General features: G+C 43.3%; 1 protein-coding gene across 1 annotated transcript in view; it reads left to right on the top strand.

Annotated features, from left to right (window-relative positions):
• The first annotated feature begins 2,944 nt into the window (after positions 1 to 2,944).
• The window catches only part of ACSS3 (acyl-CoA synthetase short chain family member 3), a 137,744-nt gene continuing 121,686 nt past the window's right edge, over positions 2,945 to 19,002 (top strand). The window contains exons 1-2 of the mRNA XM_073651614.1: positions 2,945 to 3,092; positions 8,433 to 8,980. Coding sequence (XP_073507715.1) covers positions 8,619 to 8,980 — 362 coding nt within the window. The 5' untranslated portion in view covers positions 2,945 to 3,092; positions 8,433 to 8,618. The remainder of the gene's footprint in view (positions 3,093 to 8,432; positions 8,981 to 19,002) is intronic.

Genomic DNA, 19,002 nt, shown 5'->3' on the forward strand with positions numbered 1-19,002 from the left:
CCACGAAGATCACTCACCACACTGTCGTTCAGACTAGGGTACCGGAGGCGGTGGTTGCCGTTCACATGAACGCTCCGAACTGGCGGAGGTGGACTCTCGAGATTTCTTCTGACCGGTTCTGCCGGCACTCGTATGGCCCCCACTGCTGTGGCTCTGATGATGGGAAGACTCCGGTTGCTCCGGTTGTCTCACATTTTGCTTGAGCTGTTTACGCTGTTTATGCACCTGTGGCTGCAGCTGTTCCTCCTGCTGCGGCGGTGACAGCTGCTGCCCAGGTGACTGCGGCTCCTCACTCATGACGACGGGGATGCAGACACCGCCATCTTGACTGCTTCCCATCTCTATAAAGCATATGGGGGCTCCACCTCCTTTGGGCCCCTCCCATTCCGGCGGCAGCGTGCTCTCTCCCTCTCTTTTTTGGATTTTTTTTCCTTTTTTACTTTACTTATTTTTTTTCTTTTTTTATTATTATTTTTTATTTATTTTTATTTTTTAATATTAACATATTATATATATAACTTAGCCAGCTGGCGCGCTACGCCGCAGGATCCCTCCTGCAAGTGCGCAGACCCAGCGGCTCCCGGCGCGCTTGCGAACGGGGATGCGTTATGTTGATCGCACCCCACGCATGCGCAGCCCGGGCTTCCGGCGCACTCGTGTCAGGGCACGATGCGACCCCGTGCGTGCGCAGCCCGGACTTCCGGCGCACTACGTCACAAGGAGCGATGCGACCTGCACATGCGCAGACCCGGAAGGCCTGCCTGCTGGCGCGCCCAGCCACGGACCTCCATGCGTGCGCAGCTCCGGCCGCAGGACCCGGCGCACGCGGGAGAGGACCCCGGAATGCCCCCCCACCCGCACGCAGACCCAGGTACCAGCAAGATGGGGCTGAGAACAGAGGTCCCATCTGCTGTGTCTTCACGGCCTCCAGGCCACATCGATCCCTGGATCCACGCTCCAGACCCCATGATCAGGTAGGCGAGGCACCACCTAGAGAGGCTCACATCAAGGACAGGAACCAAAACTGATGCGGAAGAGAGGTCCTGCCTTTTTATTCAGTAGGTTCCTGTCCTTGGTGGGCGGATACCCTCTTTCAGGTGGTGCTGTCATGGGAGAAGGGGAAAATCTCATTCTGGTTTTGGCACAAAAACGCTGAAAAACCTGACACCTGCGTTTTTGGTCATGGTATGGTGGTATTTGTCCCTTGTATGTGGTATTATTCAATCACTATGAGGTGGTAATATGTGATCTGGTCATGGTGTGGTACTATTTTTTCCTTTATGTGGTATTATTCGGTCACTATGTGGTGGTAATATGTAGTCTGGTCATGGTGTGACGGTATTCATCCCTTGTATGTGGTATTATTTTGTCACAATGTGGCGGTATTTGTTCATTGTATGTGGTATCATTGGTCTTGGTATAGTGAATTATGTTGTGTATGGAGATCACGTGTTCTCTCTGATATCAATAAGGGGAAGATTCTTGATTTCCAATAGAGATTAAATACTTGCATGTTTAACACCACCATGTCCTGTGACTACTACATAGTAGCAAATATACACTTACAGGGGTTCTACAGTGAAAACAAGTAATCACCTATCCTAAGGCCATGTTCACACATTCAGTATTTGATCAGTATTTAACATCAGTATTTGTAAGTGAAAACCAGGAGTGGGTGATAAATGCAGAAGTCGTGACTTGTTTCTATTATATTCTATTATACTTTTCCTCTGATTGTTCTACTCCTGGTTTTGGCTTACAAATACTGATGTAAAATACTGAACGTGTGAACATGGCCAAAGGGTAAGTGATAAGTTATTGATTGGTGGGGATTCCACTGCTGGGACCTGCACCGATCTGCAGAATGTGCAACTTTTATCCTCATTAGTGTGGAGCGGCATGTACGGCTCGACCACTGATCCATTCTTTCCCTAAGGGGCTGCACTTGGCTTTTTCTGGAAACCCCCAAAGAGAGTGAATGGAGCTGCGGCCTGACATCTGACCTGCCGCTCTATTATAAAATGGGGATATAAGTGCCCTGTCAAGTATAAAAGTTCTCCATTCTTCTGATCAGTGCGATTTCCAATGGTCGGATTCCATCAATCAATAACTTATCACCTATCCTAACCTGTGGTTCGGTGATAACTTATTTTCATCAAAGAACTCTTCAATGCAAACAACCATAATTATACATCCCAGTTCTGGTGTCTCCACTATAAGGCTATTCTCACACATCATGGTTTTTTCAGCGTTTTTTTTTCTGTAGAAAAAAACTGATCTCTTGCCAGGAGGTTGTTCAGGAATTTTCCTGCTTCTTCTCTTGCTTTTTGGTGCATTTTTTCAGCGTTTTTTTCACCACCAATGGGTGAAAAAATGCTGAAAAAACACTGAAAGAAGTGACATGCTCTATTTTGCAAAAAAACATGCAAAGAACAAAATCCTGAAAAAAAAAAAACTATGATGTGTGCATGAGATTTCTATAATCTGGTACCGTAAAACCCAACTGAAAATTTGCATCAAAAAACGCTGAAAACACCATGATGTGTGAACATAGCCTAACAGTGATAATGGCTAACAGGTACATATAGCTGTAGGGTGGGCCCCGAGGATCAATTCCTCCTGTGGGCCTCAGACACCCCAGTCCGACCCTGAATGCATGTAGTAGTTAACAACCATCGACTGTTTGCTGGTGGTATAAATTCACTATGAATCATTCCATCTACAGTTGGGACTTTGAACATGTTAAATACAAGCTCAAACATACTTTACTGCACGTTACAATATGTTATTGATACAAAACAAATCTGTTGATTGCAAGGATAGAGTCTCCCAGTGTGAAAAGATTCTTTACACAACTTTCATAACAGCTCAAGGGATCTTGAAGAATCTGTCAATGCAGTTCTAAATTAACTCTTTCCTTTTCCAAATGTCCTGCAGCTAGATAGCATGACAGCGTACAATACAAAGTTCCTAGTGTTTTGCAGAAGTTAAACTTTCTATCCTGCCTCTCCTCATCTCCACCACTCCCCCCTGACAACTGAATAAGGAGGTGGAACAAGAAAAGCTCCTATTCACTGGCCAGCTGCACTCTGGTAGGTGTCTTTCGGTTCAGTGTTTTCTTGAATATCACAGTAGTTTGGAGCAGATTGCTAGAGTTGTTTTCTTCTCGGCCACGTTCTTTATGGCAATGTTATAATGTGCCATGTAGTAATTCTACATCTTCTGCTATATGTTCACATGCTGCTGATTAGACTGTCCCAAGTTACAGTATATTCTGCATTACGTCTTATGGTTTCTGCAGTTTACATAAAACATAATTATGCATCATAGGCTTCAGTCACCAATTCAGATGTCCTGTGCCAGACCAGGGCCTTCTAGGATATGTGCATATGACGTCTATTACACGCAGGAACATCCAAGTTTTGCAAGAGGAAGACGCTTCAGGAAACGCCAGCAGATTATTCTTGAAGTGTCTTTTCTTGCAGTTTTTTGGTCGTGTCTTGAGGGCTTTTTGGCGGCCAGCAGTTTTTTAAGCCATTCTATTGACTTGTATTGTAAAGTATGGAGCCAGTGGAAGAACCTGAAAAAGACGTTGTGTGCGTATACACTTAATGCCTCTTTTGTTTCCGTTTGTTTTATCCCATTTGGGCTCAGTGGAAAAGAGCAACAGACTACACTATTCCATTTAGTGGTATTCAGCAAAAAAATAAGTATACCACGTGGTATATTTTGTTTTACAATGGATTCCTATAGGTGACGAATGTTAGGTATTCCATGCACTGTAGCACCCTTTATTATGGCTCAATCTTCATGGGATTATTCAGTTTGAAGGACATTACAAGATGATCCAGATTCCAAACAGAAGGGTATTTTTCCATCACTTTCCCATTGCTCCCATTACCAGTTATGCTACCTATAGAGTTGGGCCCAAATATCGCACAACAGCAGAAGGGGAGAGTATAATCATCAGCCTTTCATTCTGCATTGACCACGCTAACTGACTACACTTAGTGCATGACTTGTCTTCTTTTTTTGCCTCCTAACGTCAAATTTACAGTATGGCATCTGTCACAGACTGTAGCTAAAAATATATATCAGGAGCTTCCCAAAAAGAAAAAGTCATGTTAGAAGAGTCTTACATAACAGACGCTACCAACACTTTATGATCCCCATTGACTATAATGTGGTCTGTTGAGTTTCAATGATAGTAGCTATCATTTTACTGAAAAAATAGTGCTGGAATTAATGATAAAAGTCCAACACAAGGGTAGACACTGACTGCCAAGGGGTCTTGTGCAAAATATATCCGTTTATACAGACATCTGGGTTCAGATGAGCCTGTGAAAAATTGTCTGTTGTTCATCCCGAAAAAAACCCTGATTTTTCATCGCCATGTCCATTTTTTACATCCATATGACATGCACTTTAGGAATCATCAATTTAAAATATAATTATACTTCAAATACAGTTTTCTATATTAATTAGGCCACGTTCATACATTTGGTCAGTATTTTACCTCCGTATTTGTAAGCCAAGACCAGGAGTGGATGATGAATACAGAAGTGATGACGTGTTTCTATTATACTTTTCCTCTGATTGTTTCACTCCTGGTTTTGGCTTATAAATAGTGATGTAAAATACTGATCAAATACTGAGTGTGAGAAAGTGGCCAAATTATATGGATCATTGAAAAAAAGCATGCAGTATAAATAGTGCCCTTATGGCATCCTTTTTAATGCACCAATTGAGTTTAATTACAATCGCCTTTTCTGGGTCATCCCAACGTGAAATATCATTTAACTTTTAATGTGGAAGGCAGTGCCAGTCTACAAAGCATATGATTGGCAGAGAGGGACATTCAGCCAATCAATGTGCCCCATTTCACTGGTGCTTATGAATTGTGGGAGTTAAGTAGAGCTAGCAAATGTGTCACTGAAGGCCTGTACCTGTGGCGGCTTCTATGGTCACATGTTTTGTTTTGCTATCTACTCACTATATGATAAGACGAGTCCTTCCTTTCAATACCATATAAAGGCTTCTTTATTGTCTTTCTACTAGGCACCATACATGATCCTGAAGATCTCTGCTTGCAGTCATTTAGTGTGAAGTTTTACTATTACAGACATAGAATAAAAATGTATCCTGGTCATTTGATGGACATACAGGTGCTCCTGTGTCACATGGTTATAGTCATATCTTGAGGGACTGTATGGTGTCCACAACCATATTCTCCTATTAATAATATGCTTCTAGCGAAGAATACCTTCACAAGACTGTTTATACTGTATATCACTTTTGTTTCTGTTGAAGGGATACATGAGAGGTATTCCACTGATATATGCTGTACTTTTGACACAAGTCTCCACCATTTGCCACTGTAGAATAAACTTTACTACACGGTGAAGGAAAAGGTCTGCCGATACAGCATATATCATTCTTTTGGCACACATTGGGTGTATGATAGCCTATGGCACATTTAGCATATACACTATGGTTACCTACATTTTACTGGACTCCTGAACTGAAATGGGCAAAGTATGCAAATCTTGCTCGAAAGATGGCATTCCGCAGTGGGCTGTGAGTGTTATAGGAGGGAGTGAGGTTATTCCGGGGAGGGACAGGGTTGGGTGCAAGACTTACAGGAAAGCTATTATTAGAAAGTCACCCGTTAAAAGTATTTTTTTTTACATTGGCAATGTTTTTTTTCATATCACAATCTGTATTAAAAATAGAAATAATTAAATTTTAGACTTTAATTTCCTGTTGTTTTAGGAAACAACACATGTACATAGCTACAATGGTTAAACCCCAACCCTATCTTTTGTAATGACATGTCTAAAGTTCATAGCGAAGACAAGGGGAGCAGGGTCAGCTATGTCATCGCCTAGTGTAATTGGAGGATCATGTGTTATCAGCTGTATGTAGAGATGTTATCTGGCATTTTAATCCTATCGTCATGTTCACACGTTCAGTATTTGGTCAGTATTTTACATCAGTATTTGTAAGCCAAAACCAGGAGTGGGTGACAAATACAGAGGGGTGACGTGTTTCTATTATACTTTTCCTCTGATTGTTCCCCTCCTAGTTTTGGCTTATAAATACTGAGGTAAAATACTGACTAAATACTGAATATGTGAACGTGGCCTTTTTTTTTAAATCGCTGCCAACATTGTAAGAAATATGTATGCAACACAAAAACCTGATTTAAACAATAGGTCATTTTCTGATGATAGCTTCCCTTTAAACAACTCCATACATTTTAGCAACTATGTTACAAAAAGCTTTTCTGGTAAAACACGCCAAATGTATGCAAAACAACATGTGCACTGAGCCTAATTCAATATTCAATGTCGTATTTTTCTTCTCGCAGATTCTATAGGAATCAGTGAAAAAACCCACTGTGGGCCTCTTGGCACATTTTACTTCCAATGGCTTCTCTCTAAGGCCACGGCCCCACTATCAGTATTTGGTCAGTATTTTTCTCAGGAGTGGGAGCTAAAACCAGGAGTGGGTGATAAATACAGAATTGGTGACGTGTTTCTATTACACTTTTCCTCTGATTGTTCTATAATGCAGGTGTCAGAATGCAACGCGCAGAGTCACAAAATGAGGGCAGTCAAATAGCTATAAATAATTTATACATGTATATATATTAAACAAGCTGACAGGGATTGTAACAGGGGTTAGTAATAAGAACAATATCACAATAGCAATAACAATAGCAATAACACACTATACATCACAATAGGAATAACAATAGCAATAAAATCCTTCTCTAAAATACTGTATCCAGCCTAAATATGGGATTAATCACTGAAGTCCATTGGTTCTGCAAATGGCCCTAGCGGGGGTCTCCGGTTGTTCCCGCTAGGCCTTTAAGTCTTTTTCTGACAAAGTCAATTAGATCCCGTTTGGCTTGTTCCACCTCACCCGTCCCCCTCCCAACCTGATACCCTAAACCCGATTGTTCCCGCTACCGTGAGGGAGCGGTTGTAGTGATAGCCCTGTTCAGTGATGACACTCGTCGGCTTCTGCTGACGTGATCTCTCCGGCACGACTCGTTTCTATCCTTTGTCCTGTCAGTAGGGGCGGTTTACCATGTTGTGGGTAGGAGGGTCTTGTACATTTCCTTAATGTCTTATCCAAGTCCCGGTCCTCTTCCGTAGCCATGACACCCGAGGGACCACTGCACTGAATCCTGCACTCGTTCACCGGCAGCCACCCGTCTTGCCTTACAGGGTCTCTCACCCCGGTCTCTCTCGCTGGTTCCTTCAGCGCGTCCGGCCTGCATCATGTCTCTCTCTGTGTCTGGCGCCAAATCACGTCAGGCACTGCGCGCTCAACCATTACATTTTGAAATCCTCTGCTGGAGGTCACTGACCGGGTCCAGCGTCCAAACTTGAAATGCTCACCACATGGCGCTCTTTCTCCTTATTACATACATCTCGCACTGATTCTCTGAAAGACTTTTCTCCTTTTATTACAGTTCCACTCCTGGTTTTGGCTTACAAATACTGATGTAAAATACTGACCAAATACTGAACATGTGAACCTGGCCTAAAACTGCATATAACATGCCAGTCTTAGTAATTACCCCTTTGTGTCTGTGTATAAAATTGAAGACAGATGGAACAGTATGGGCCACAAGCAGTCTATAAATGGCATATTACGGACTACACAAATCTGTAACGTGGCTGTGTGCATTTTAATATTAATGCAAATGCTTTTGCTTCATAATGTAAAATGTCCGTTTTCCACGCTTTTTAGGGCATGCCCTAAAAATTAATAAACATTTGCGCAAAATTTCAATTGTTTTTCTCCACATCTGGGTGTTTTCTTTTTTGGTTGCTCAAAGTGTGCGGGTGGTTTAGTGTTCCAGATGTTTTTATACAGATTTATCAATGAAGGCTTTTAAAGAAGCTGCAAGAACATCACAAACTCAGAGATGTGACTTTTTTATGAAAATAGTAGATTATCTGTTCTAGATGAAATGCTTTTATCACAGATACACCAAATTTAGCAAACATCGCGGTACATTTTGGAAATTTGGCGCAAAGCCTAATGACTGAACTTTTCTCTTACTCCAGAATTATTATTTTTTAAAAGCCCCTGATAATACATAACCCCCATAAAGTTTATATATTGTTTATAAAGTTTTTAAAGCGACTCATCTTGTTTTAATTAGAAAACTGTGTTGTGTAGTAAACTATACAATAATGTACTTCTTAGGTTACCGTCACATATTATAATACTTACTACTTGTGCATGTAACCACAGACATATCTCCAGATATATACACCGTGGCTTATGACCTGAGTGCTTTGCAGTCCCATATAAAATAAAGGAAAAGGTTATGCAATCAGTCAATGAACAACTAGTTCAGACATTAGTTTCTTTGCTAGTAACCAAATCTAACATTGTGCAATGTTTAGTTCCCAGGATTCGCACTAATCAGGAAAACCTGTTCAGGAGCTGAAGAAGCCTCATCTCAGGCTACAGACTTGAGAGCACAACCTGTCTGCAGGGAGTGAACATCCAGGGCTGGTTTTCCCACTTTCCCTGCCCTCTCACTGAACACAAACATCCCTTGCCAGAAAAGTCTGCTGCAACTTAAGAAAATGTACTTTGGTATAAAATGGGTCTCAAAACATGTTCTCAAGCAGGGTGGACTGGAAAAAAGTGCACTCAGCATACCCTGCTGGCACACATCAAAAAGGAGAGGCCTTAAGGGGCAAATCTGCTGCCAGGATTCTTCCCTACTTAGTGCCTGGATCAGGACACAGCCCGCCTGCCCTGTCACACACTACCAACACCTCATCACCAGATCCTACTCCTCAGTGAGTCCCAAAGACTATGATCAGGTGTTCAATTCTTCAGTGCATGACCCTGAAAAAGTATGGGGCAGGGCGGCTGAAAATATTGCATGGTTTAAGCCATGGACTAAAATTATGGATAACTCCAACCCTCCGTTTACAGAATGGTAAGTGAATGTTTACAAGCAAGTACAATTTTGCAATGTATTGTTTTTTGTTTGCCATGGAATTAAAAGGATTTCTGTTAGTTTAAGGGTTTGTTTACATGAGGCGGATATGCTGCAAATTTTCCATCTGGATCTCCAGGGCATATAAGGCACTGTGTATTACAATAGCATCATTGTGGATGACAGTTCAGCCAATCTCATCTACACAATACATAAAATAACCTCTGGCAAAAATTGACCAGCGTTACGGATTTTCAGTCCGAAGTGTTAATTTATCTTGGGCATGTTTAATTTTGCAATGTAGAAGGAGGAATCTATGCAATTTTGCACAAATGAACTACAGCAGTTGATGGCAATCCATTACCTAAGAAGACATACATATCTGCTTTAATAAATATTCCCCACTTTGTTAGATGCCACTGTCATCAGCCATGGCATCGTTTACTCTGTAACCCCATCAGTTTCTCTGGATGAAATGCTTGGGCATTGATGGGTTTATATGGCAGCTGTGGGCCTAACAGAAGCCTCCAGGTCTTTGTATGTACTGTATGCGAGCTTTTCTGGCTCAGCCTGTCAGTGTAATGGTGCCAGGCATAATACACTGCAATGCAGGAGTAATGCAATGTTATGTAAGAGAGCAGAGAACCTCAAGCAGTGGTGTAACTAGGGTGCTTTGGGCCCCAAAGCAAAATTTGGACACGCACATATTATCTCCATACTATTACTGAACAAAACCTGCTATACCATGTACATGAAACAAATAATGCCACCACACCAGGGCCCTGTGGAGTGGTGGTAAAAAATTCTCTCTGAGGCTGTGTGCCCACTATGCGTTTTTCAAGCGTTTTTTGCCGTGGAATTTCCGCAGCGAAAACGCTTGGTAATACATGCCCCATGGTCCCCAATGATAATCCGCATGTGCTGTGCACATGCTGTGGAAATTTCTGCTGCGGATTATCATTGCGGAAAAATACGCAGCATGTCCATTAATTTTGCGGACACGCAGCGTAATTGCCGCCATTGACTTGCATGGAAATGCATAATATTCGTGTCCATACCTCCAGACCCAGGTACCATAGTACCTGTTTAAAATTCTTTTTTTTTTTTTTTTATAGAAAATAAATTTTATACTTACCTTCTGAAGTTCTCCCAGTGTTTTCTCCGCTCCGTCTGGTCTGCTGTATGGGTCGCGGTATTGTAAAGGACCTGCCATGACGTCATTGAGTCATGTGACCTGACACATGACTCAATGACATCACCACAGGTCCTTCACACCACCACGAGCCGCCCAAGACACCGCACGGAGCGGAGAAAACACCGGGAGGACATCGGGAGGTAAGTATAAAATTTTGTTTTTTACCATTCTTTATATATATATATATATATATATATATTTTTTTTTTTTTTTCTTTCACCTGTGGACTTTCCTCATAGAGGTTAGGGGAAAGCCCGCATGCGGACCCACAAGAGAAATTGACATGCTGCGGTCTGGAAATCCCATCCACTATGCTGTAACATCTGGCGCTGCGGGTTTGATGCTGCATAAACACACAGCGGCTCCAGATCGTGTGCACATCCATGTGAATGTTAAAATCCAAAAGAAACAGACCAATGTTTTCTCAGGTATCATCTTAGTTGCACTTAATTGCTTTTGTGTGTAGAAGTGTCCTTGCTTCCAAGCCAATAAAAAAACCTTAAGGCTATATGCCCACGATGCAGAAAATTTCCGCTTAATTTCTACACGTCCTTGCCCGGAAAAATGCATGTGGAATTTGACATGCGTTTTGCACATGTGGAATTGCCTTGCGTTTTTCCAATGCATTGTAGATTGCAATTCCGTAAACGCACAAATAATGGACATGCTGCGGAATTTTCCACACATCAAAGACGCTGCGGAAAATTCCGCAGCATGGGCATTGCAATTGCGGAATTACATAGGGGACCATGGGAGAAGGCTTACCAAGCGTTTCCGCTGCAAAAATTCTGCAGCAAAAGCTCTTGAAAAACGCATCGTGGGCACGGACCCTTAGAAGATCACATTTTTACTTAAGTTTATCACTAAGCAGCAAAATCTGTGATGCAAATGTGAAGCCTCCGATCTGCATCCATGACTCACGGATCCCCATAGACTAGAATGACCGAGTCTGATCCGAGGGTAGGATTAGAATGAGCCTCTGGACTAGTCAAAGCCCTAATTTACATATCCTAAGCGGACTTTAGAAATACTTTTTCTAAAGATCTGTTTGTGTGTAATATAATACAGGGACTGTTAGACAGGGTGTTTGTATATGCAGACCCAACTGCTGGTGGTTCTGTGGGCACAGGGGACCTGTCAGGTTCCCTTTAAGCTGGAAAGCAAGTGGGCAGTGTGGATTTGGTACTCTCAGGTGCAGGTGAACTGAGGAAGTGGAACCCAGCAGGGATCAAAGCACACAAGGTGGTGGTGGTGGGGGGGTCTTAATCGGCCGAAAATAGGTACAGGGAGATGATGTCATTGATCCACATCGGGCAACTTGCAAAACCCAAAGTGGAGCCCAACAGAGGGCAGCAGACCTAGAGGAAGGAAGCTGTCACGGGTGTGTTGGAGGTGACAGACAGTCGCCCTGCAGTTGGTTCCAGGAGATCTCTACGTTTGGCATTACAGACATCTTCTTATAGGCTGGCTGTCTCTAGGACCCAGCGGCTACCTCCATCTGGCTAATTTTGGCTCCCTGGCCTGAGTGTATAAATACCTGGTGTGCCTGAGAGGGAGGTGTTGGCAATATTCATTACTACTTGTGAGGCTTTAGAAAGAGCAGTACTTCGTTTTCTCTATAGCTTGAGGCCGTGTTTGCATTTCGCTGGAGTCATCTAAAGCTAAGCAATCCCCCCCCCCCCCTCCTATTTGTCTACCCTTGTTGTCTATAGAGTTTAGTGGAGATCGACTAGTGCTCATCTCCTCCCTTCCCTAGCCTTAGCCATATGCCAGGGAAAGTCAGGGCAAGGCACGCGTGCTGCGATTGGTGAAGAGCCAATATAGGGACGGTAGTTGAGACAGGGTGACACTAGACCACTAGGTCTCCACTCCCCCTTCCCTAGTGTCTGGGCTCCCTTTCCCTCTGTGTTGCACGAAGTCTTTCCCACGCCCTGCGTGACATTATCGCCGGCCGAGCACATTTTGAAAAAGAAAAAGAGAAAAAAAAAACGACATTTTGGGTGTGTGTGCTTCCCCTCCCCCTTGGTATGGGTTCAGTTGCAGAGCGGCTGCACGGGCTGTCTCTGGAGGTGAATGACCTCCATGGTGCGGTACAGCGGCGGCTGCAGGTAGACCTGTCCAGCCTGAACCCAAAGTTGCCCTCCTGGACAGGTGGAGGTAGAGACAAGTTTTTTGTATTCAATGAGGCCTGCAAACTGTATTTTAATCTTTGTCCATATTCCTCCAGAAATGAGGAGCAATGGGTTGGTATTGTGATCTCTCTATTGCAGGGAGATCCTCAGTCATGGGCATTTTCGTTATCACAGGACTCGGTTTGTCTCCAGTATGTGGAGGGGTTTTTTCGGTGCTCTGGCCCTTATCTATGATGACGCTGACCGAGTCGCCTTGGCTGAGTCTAGGTTACGTCGCCTTTAGTAGGGGGATCAGTCAGTGGAAACGTACAGTTCGAAATTCCGTAGATGGGCAACAGATTCCAAATGGAATGACTCAGCCCTTAGAAGTCAACTTTGTGAGGGGCTTACTGAAAGGTTGAAAGATGCCTTGGCAGTATATGAAACCCCTCAATCCTTGGCTAACAACATGGCAGCCTCCATACGTCTTGATAGACGCCTTTTGGGATAGACGGGTGAGACCGCCTTCTCCGGGGCCTTCTTGTTGGGGTTGTGTACCTCTGCTGGGGGAGCGGTCTGGGGTTGAGCCAGTACTGGGGGAGGTGGAGGAACCCATGCAGTTAGGGGGTGTCTCTACCTCATACATCTTCCCAGAGATTCGTAAGAAAAAAGGCGTATGTTTTTTGTTGGAAAAAGGGACATTTTGTTGGAACCTTTCCTTCAATTCCTAAACAAAAGGAGACTCAATTAACTCTTGGTAGTCTGGCCACAAATGCACCCCTTGATTATCCAACTCCAGACTGCAGTTCCCGCTTTGTCCTGACAGCAGAGGTGGTGCTAGAGAGCAAAACCGAGAATTTCTGTGTTTGACAGTGGAACCGGAGTCAAGTAAAGATCATGGGAGACAGGTATAAACGTATGGCTGACAGAAAACGCTTGCCAGGTCCGGACCTGAATGTGAATGACTTTGTGTGGTTGTCTACCAGAAATATAAGATTGAAAGTTCCTTCTTGGAAGCTGGGCCCTAGGTTTATTGGTCCCTATAAAATAACCGCCGTCATTAACCCAGCAGCGTTTCATCTTGAACTTCCTCAGGCCCATAAAGTCCACAACGTGTTCCATAGGTCCTTACTCAAAAAAATATGTGGAACCTCTTGAGCCCTTTCCTCTACCACCGCCCCCAGTAATGGTTGATGGTAATCTGGAGTTCCAGATTTCGAGGACTGTAGATTGTCGTTCTCTACAATACTTGGTGCACTGGAAAGGCTATGGTCCAGAGTAGAGGATGTGGGTTTCAGCGTCAGAGGTGAACGCTCCCAGATTGGTTCGCTCATTCCACACCTCTTTTTTTCAAGAGCAGTACTTCATCCTCTCTGGAGCTTAAGGCCGTGTGCGCATTTGTCTGGAGTCATCTAAAGCTAAGAAATCCCCCCCCCCCCCCCCTCCCGTTTGTCTACCCTTGTTGTCTACCCTTGTTGTCTATAGAGTTTAGTGGAGATCGACTTGTGCTCATCTCCTCCCTTCCCTAGCCTTAGCCATATGCCAGGGAAAGTCAGGGCGAGGCACACGTGCTGCTATTGAAGAGCCAATATAGGGATGGTACTTGAGACAGGGTGACACTAGATCTCCACTCCCCCCTCCCCCTTTCCCTAGTGTCTGGGCTCCCTTTCCCTCTGTGTTGCACTAAGTCTTTCCCACACGCTGCGTGACGTTAGCGGAGCCTGGGATACCTAAGATAAGCGTGTAATAGTGGGAACCAACGAACTGGATAGCGTAAAATAAAAAAGAAAAAGGCCCACACTATGGCTAAGAATGTGGAAGTTGCTAGCAGAAGCAGTACCATCACCACTGCCACTGTTCATAATGTACGTCACTATTGGCCACTGGCAAGTATACTAGTGGGGAGGAAGAGAGATATATCATTCTGTCTGATAGCTAGTGACTGAGAGTAATTCATTTTTAGACTGTATTTACATTTTTTTTTTTTTTTTAATTCAAAAATGTGTTATGTTTATTTGGTTACTGCCCATTTTTATGGCGAGGTCACTTTGACATTACTAAGGCTTTGTTTGTGTTAAAGAGCTTGAAGGGGGTTGGATACAGTCCAAGGTAATCTCTGAGTATTACGCATGTCCTTTCAGGGTAATTGGAGGCTATGCAGAAATTGCGATAGGTGACAAATTAAATTTGGGGAAAACAATTTGTCGAACCTGACGAATTTCAACTTAAAGTTTTGATCAGATCTACTGCTACAGACTTTGCTGCATCATTTGAGCTTTAAAGAAAATGCCCAGCAGGATCATACTGTAATGATTTCTTTAATTGCTACTTATAACCAAATAGCCCCTTACTAAATGATATCATCATCTGACTGGGCACGCTTCCCTAATACAACATTAGTAACCTGTAAATGGCATTAACTTTGAAGAGTACTGTGACATGCAGAAGTAGTGATGTTGATTCAAAAGCATCCAGCAACTATTAGAAGTAACACAAGCACAGGAGACAGGTGTTAGAACCCTCCTGTTAGTTTTTTCTATTTTGTTGGTCACATGACTTTTTGCCTATTTAATCCAGCTCCGCCCTCCTGGCCTTGCTGGACTTCAGTGTTACATTTACTCTTAAGCTAGCCAGGTGCCTTGTACCTTACTCTGTAGTTTGCTTTGTCTTTTGACCACTAGTACTTCTGTTTGTTTTTTTGTCTTTGCTCTGCTACAATTTCTGCTAGGAGGTGTCCAACTATATCCCAGTCCTTAGTTCTTGTAGGGACCCCTCCCTTATATCTATAGGTCTTAGGCGGGTCTGTTCACAAGGAACAGGTCCCCCGCTGCATCGTAGGGAATCAGCTTAGTCCTATTGTACGGACAGTTTTCCTATCTTTCCTTGGTGTTTGTAGCAGTTCATAACAACAGGAAGTGTTGTGCTCCAGAAGCATCCAGCAACTAGAGGGGTTAACAGAGTCACAGGAGACAGGGAGTGTTTTAGCAGAGCCCCAGGGGGATTGTGGGGAACTTGTTGTAGTCTGGCTGAAGCCGAAGAGAAAGGTGGTGTGTTATCTGGATGTGCCAGAAGGCAACTGAACAGGACTCAGATCAGGAGAGACACTAAAAACAGGTCAGATAAACATACTGATAGGGAATCTAGATTGTGAGCCCCGATGGGGACAGTGACGATAATGTATGTAAAGTGCTGTGGAATATGTTAGCGCTATATAAAAATAAAGATGATTATTATTATAGATAATACTCTGCACTGTTAGTTCAGGGAGTTTATCGGGCAGGAAGATAAAGGACTGGAAGGAATTGTCGCAGGGATGATCTCCCTCATCCAACCCCCATCTCCATGCAGGATAAACAATGCTGTGTACTATTGTGCCCTTGTGAAGGAAAAACCTGTGGTTGTGTATGCAGATGTCTGGTCAGCAATTGAATCTGTCCTGTGCCTGAGAGAAGCTGCAGCCTATGGTCGCCCTGAGTAACTGTTCCCCCAGGATTCCAAACAGTTCATGAAACCCATCTCGCCCCCTATCTGAACCTAGCGGCCTGCGTGTAACAGTACCTATAATCAAAAATCATTCCTTTCTTATTATTTTAATATATTATATAAAAAAACTTTTCCAAATATTAATTAAAAATCCCTAGGTAAAGGCATTTGCATACTATGTGAAGGATGGCCACATGGTATCCAATTTGAATGTGCTTAAAGTCGGCACCAGCTCCCAGCATTTCTAGCGGCATTATGTCACTCCACAGCACGGAAGTGATCTTTCTGTCCTTAGTAGTGTGATTTTTCACTGGTAAGAGTGAAGAGATCATTTCCATGGAGAAAAGAGTGAAGGATGCTGGTGAACGATCTGTCCTATTGTCTTAGAGGAACGACTATGCTGTCAGGAATGATTGTTTGAGTCAGGGGTGTGCTATTTTGGCTTAGTACATAGACCCATGTGCACCTAAGAGGGTCTTCAGTATGAAAATCACTTAAACTGATGCTGTCTCTTTGACTCCCATTGAAAGCTTTTTGCAGGACCTTTTAATCTTGCCATGGTCGTGGCATACTCGCATTCCTTCTCTAGGACCTCTATTTCTGCCTTTTCACGTGCTATGCTCTCTTCCATTTCTGCCTTCTTGCGCGATTATACCTTTAGTAGCCTCAGCTTCTGCACATGCTCTGTTCCTTGAGCATTGAAGATTTCGAAGAGTGTGACTTGGATGATAATTTTGACTGTGTGGCGGACTCAGCTAGGCGAGATGATGTCCCGGGTATTTGTGCAATTCTTGGCTTTAATATCACGCACTATGCGTTCTCTCTCAGAATTAAGTTGTTGGAAAACTTGCAGCTCTTCAAGAGAATCAGATGTATTAAGCCTCTGCAAAATTGTGATGTCTTCCTTATATAGATCTCATGAACTGAACACCGTTGTCCTTGGGCTCATTCTTGAGGTAGCTCGAGAGAAGCAGGCTGTGAGATGCTGTTGCTGTGACTCAGCAATTTTTACCATAAGTTTGATATAGCACAAAGTTCATATTTAATGGTTTCAAAGTTCTCTCTAGCTTACCATGTAGGCTTTTTAGAGCGTTTAGCTTTCTCACTTGACTGCGGATTAAGCTCTATACATTCTTTATCAGACAGTGGATCTGGTAAAGACCATGTAGTCTTTAGCTCAGCCATTGTATTTCACAGGCAGAATGGAGTTGTGATTTGAGCTGCTGTTCTGGAAGCTTGAGGAAGGGCTGCGTTATGCTTACACACACTGGATGATTTCATCTATGCTCTCAGCAGATGCTCTGCTCTAGGTTATGTGGCTTTATAGAAGTTGTAGACTGACATTACAGATGAATATGACAAAAGTCTTTTTTACTATTCTGACTCCGTAGCTAGGCTGCAAGTGTAAGGCGCCATTTATTGGCTGCCTCAGTATAAAACCAGCACTCACACGTAGCTATATCATCAGAAAGCTTGAACTCGACTGCAGGAGGCATGTGTGAAGGTTTATTTTCCAGCTGAATTCTTGCATATATGCACTGTGATGTAGCAGACATCCCTTTAATGGTTCAGTGTGTTTGAATGACCATGTACCTTCCCCTTTAATTGACGGGTCACATGACCGTGACATCACACAGGTCCTTATGCACACAGAGGGTGTGGACACATGACTCTGACATCAGTTAAGGTCCTATCTGTGGATGTGTGCTGCAAGATATAAAAACCCTGTGTGTTCCGGTGTGTAGGAGTTCCTATGTGTTGGGAGCTCCTGTGTGGGCACCGTGTGTCAGGCACGAGGCTGTTCCCTGTGCGTGTGGGGAACACCGCTCCTGTGAGGCCTGGTTGACTCCGGTGGAGGTGAAGCCTGGATCCCTGTGTGTGTGTGTGTGTGTGTGTGTGTGTGGGATGCCAGTAAGCCTCGGAGTGCCACACAAGCGTCCTGGAGGGTGAAGCCTGGGTATGTGAAATACGCCAGTGGCCTTGGACGGGTGGAGGGCTGGAGACCCATATCTGGGGAAGCCGTAAAGCTACAGGGGTGGCGTATGAAACAAATGGACTAAAGCAGCTGAAAGCCGATAAAGGTAATACTCTTTGTTATGGACATTTTCATGGACATTGTTTTATTACCTTGCGGAAGGCTGTTATTAGAGCCAAGTGGGCCGGTCTGCCACTTGGGCTTGTTTGACCATATGTGTGTGAACTACAGTTTATGATGAGATAAACTGTGGATTGTGAAACACGGCAAAGTGGTTGCTGGTGTGCGTTGATTGATGCAGCAAGCGAGTATCCCCCAGGATAAGTAGCGCTGCCTTACAGCACCCATACAGCAGGTAAAGACGTTTCAGAAACAAGGCTGTAAACACATGAGCTTCTAAGATGGCTGTTAGACAGTGAACAAGGAAGAAGGGAGGGGTTACTGACATCAGAGACAGTGAGTGAGGGAGGACAAACTTCTAAAGAGAGCAAACCTTATTGCATATCAACAAAATGACAATACAATACTGTCTGTATGATTCCCAAATCATGGGACATTACAGAGAGGCAGGGAACTCTCCTTTAATAAGCAGTGCACTTCTTTTTTCTCTGTCTGCACATGAGCATTAGAAGCCGTACCATCCACAAGATGGCATTGTGTTACCATTTGAAAAATAGATATAAAAACAAAACCCCTTTCCCCCCCCAGGGTGGTTTGCACATTAATGACTGGCCCAATTTTGACAATTCTGACCACTGTCACTTTATGAGGTAATTACTCTGAAACGCTTCAACAGATTCCGCTGATTCTGAGATTGTTTTTTCGTGACATATTGTACTTCATGATAGTGGTAAAATTTCTTCAATATCACTTGTGTTTATTTGTGGAAAAAAAAAACACGGAAATTTGGCGAAAATTTTGCAGTTTTCAAATTTTGAATTTTTATGCCCTTAAATCAGAGAGATATGTCACACAAAATAGTTAATAAATAACATTTCCCACATGTCTACTTTATATCGGCACAATCTTGGAACCAATTTTTTTTTTTTTATTAGGGAGCTATAAGGGTTAAAAGTTGACCAGCGAGTTCTCATTTTTCCCACAAAATTTATAAAACCATTTTTTTAGGGACCACATCACATTTGAAGTCCCTTTGAGGGGTCTTTATGACAGAAAATACCCAAAAGTGACACCATTCTAAACTGCACCCCTCAAAACTACATTCAAGAACTTTATTAACCCTTCAAGTGCTTCACAG

This window comes from Phyllobates terribilis, unplaced genomic scaffold, assembly GCF_046119375.1.
Source record: "Phyllobates terribilis strain yellow unplaced genomic scaffold, ASM4611937v1 Scaffold_11__3_contigs__length_659146591, whole genome shotgun sequence".
NCBI classification, from domain to species: Eukaryota; Metazoa; Chordata; class Amphibia; order Anura; family Dendrobatidae; genus Phyllobates; species Phyllobates terribilis.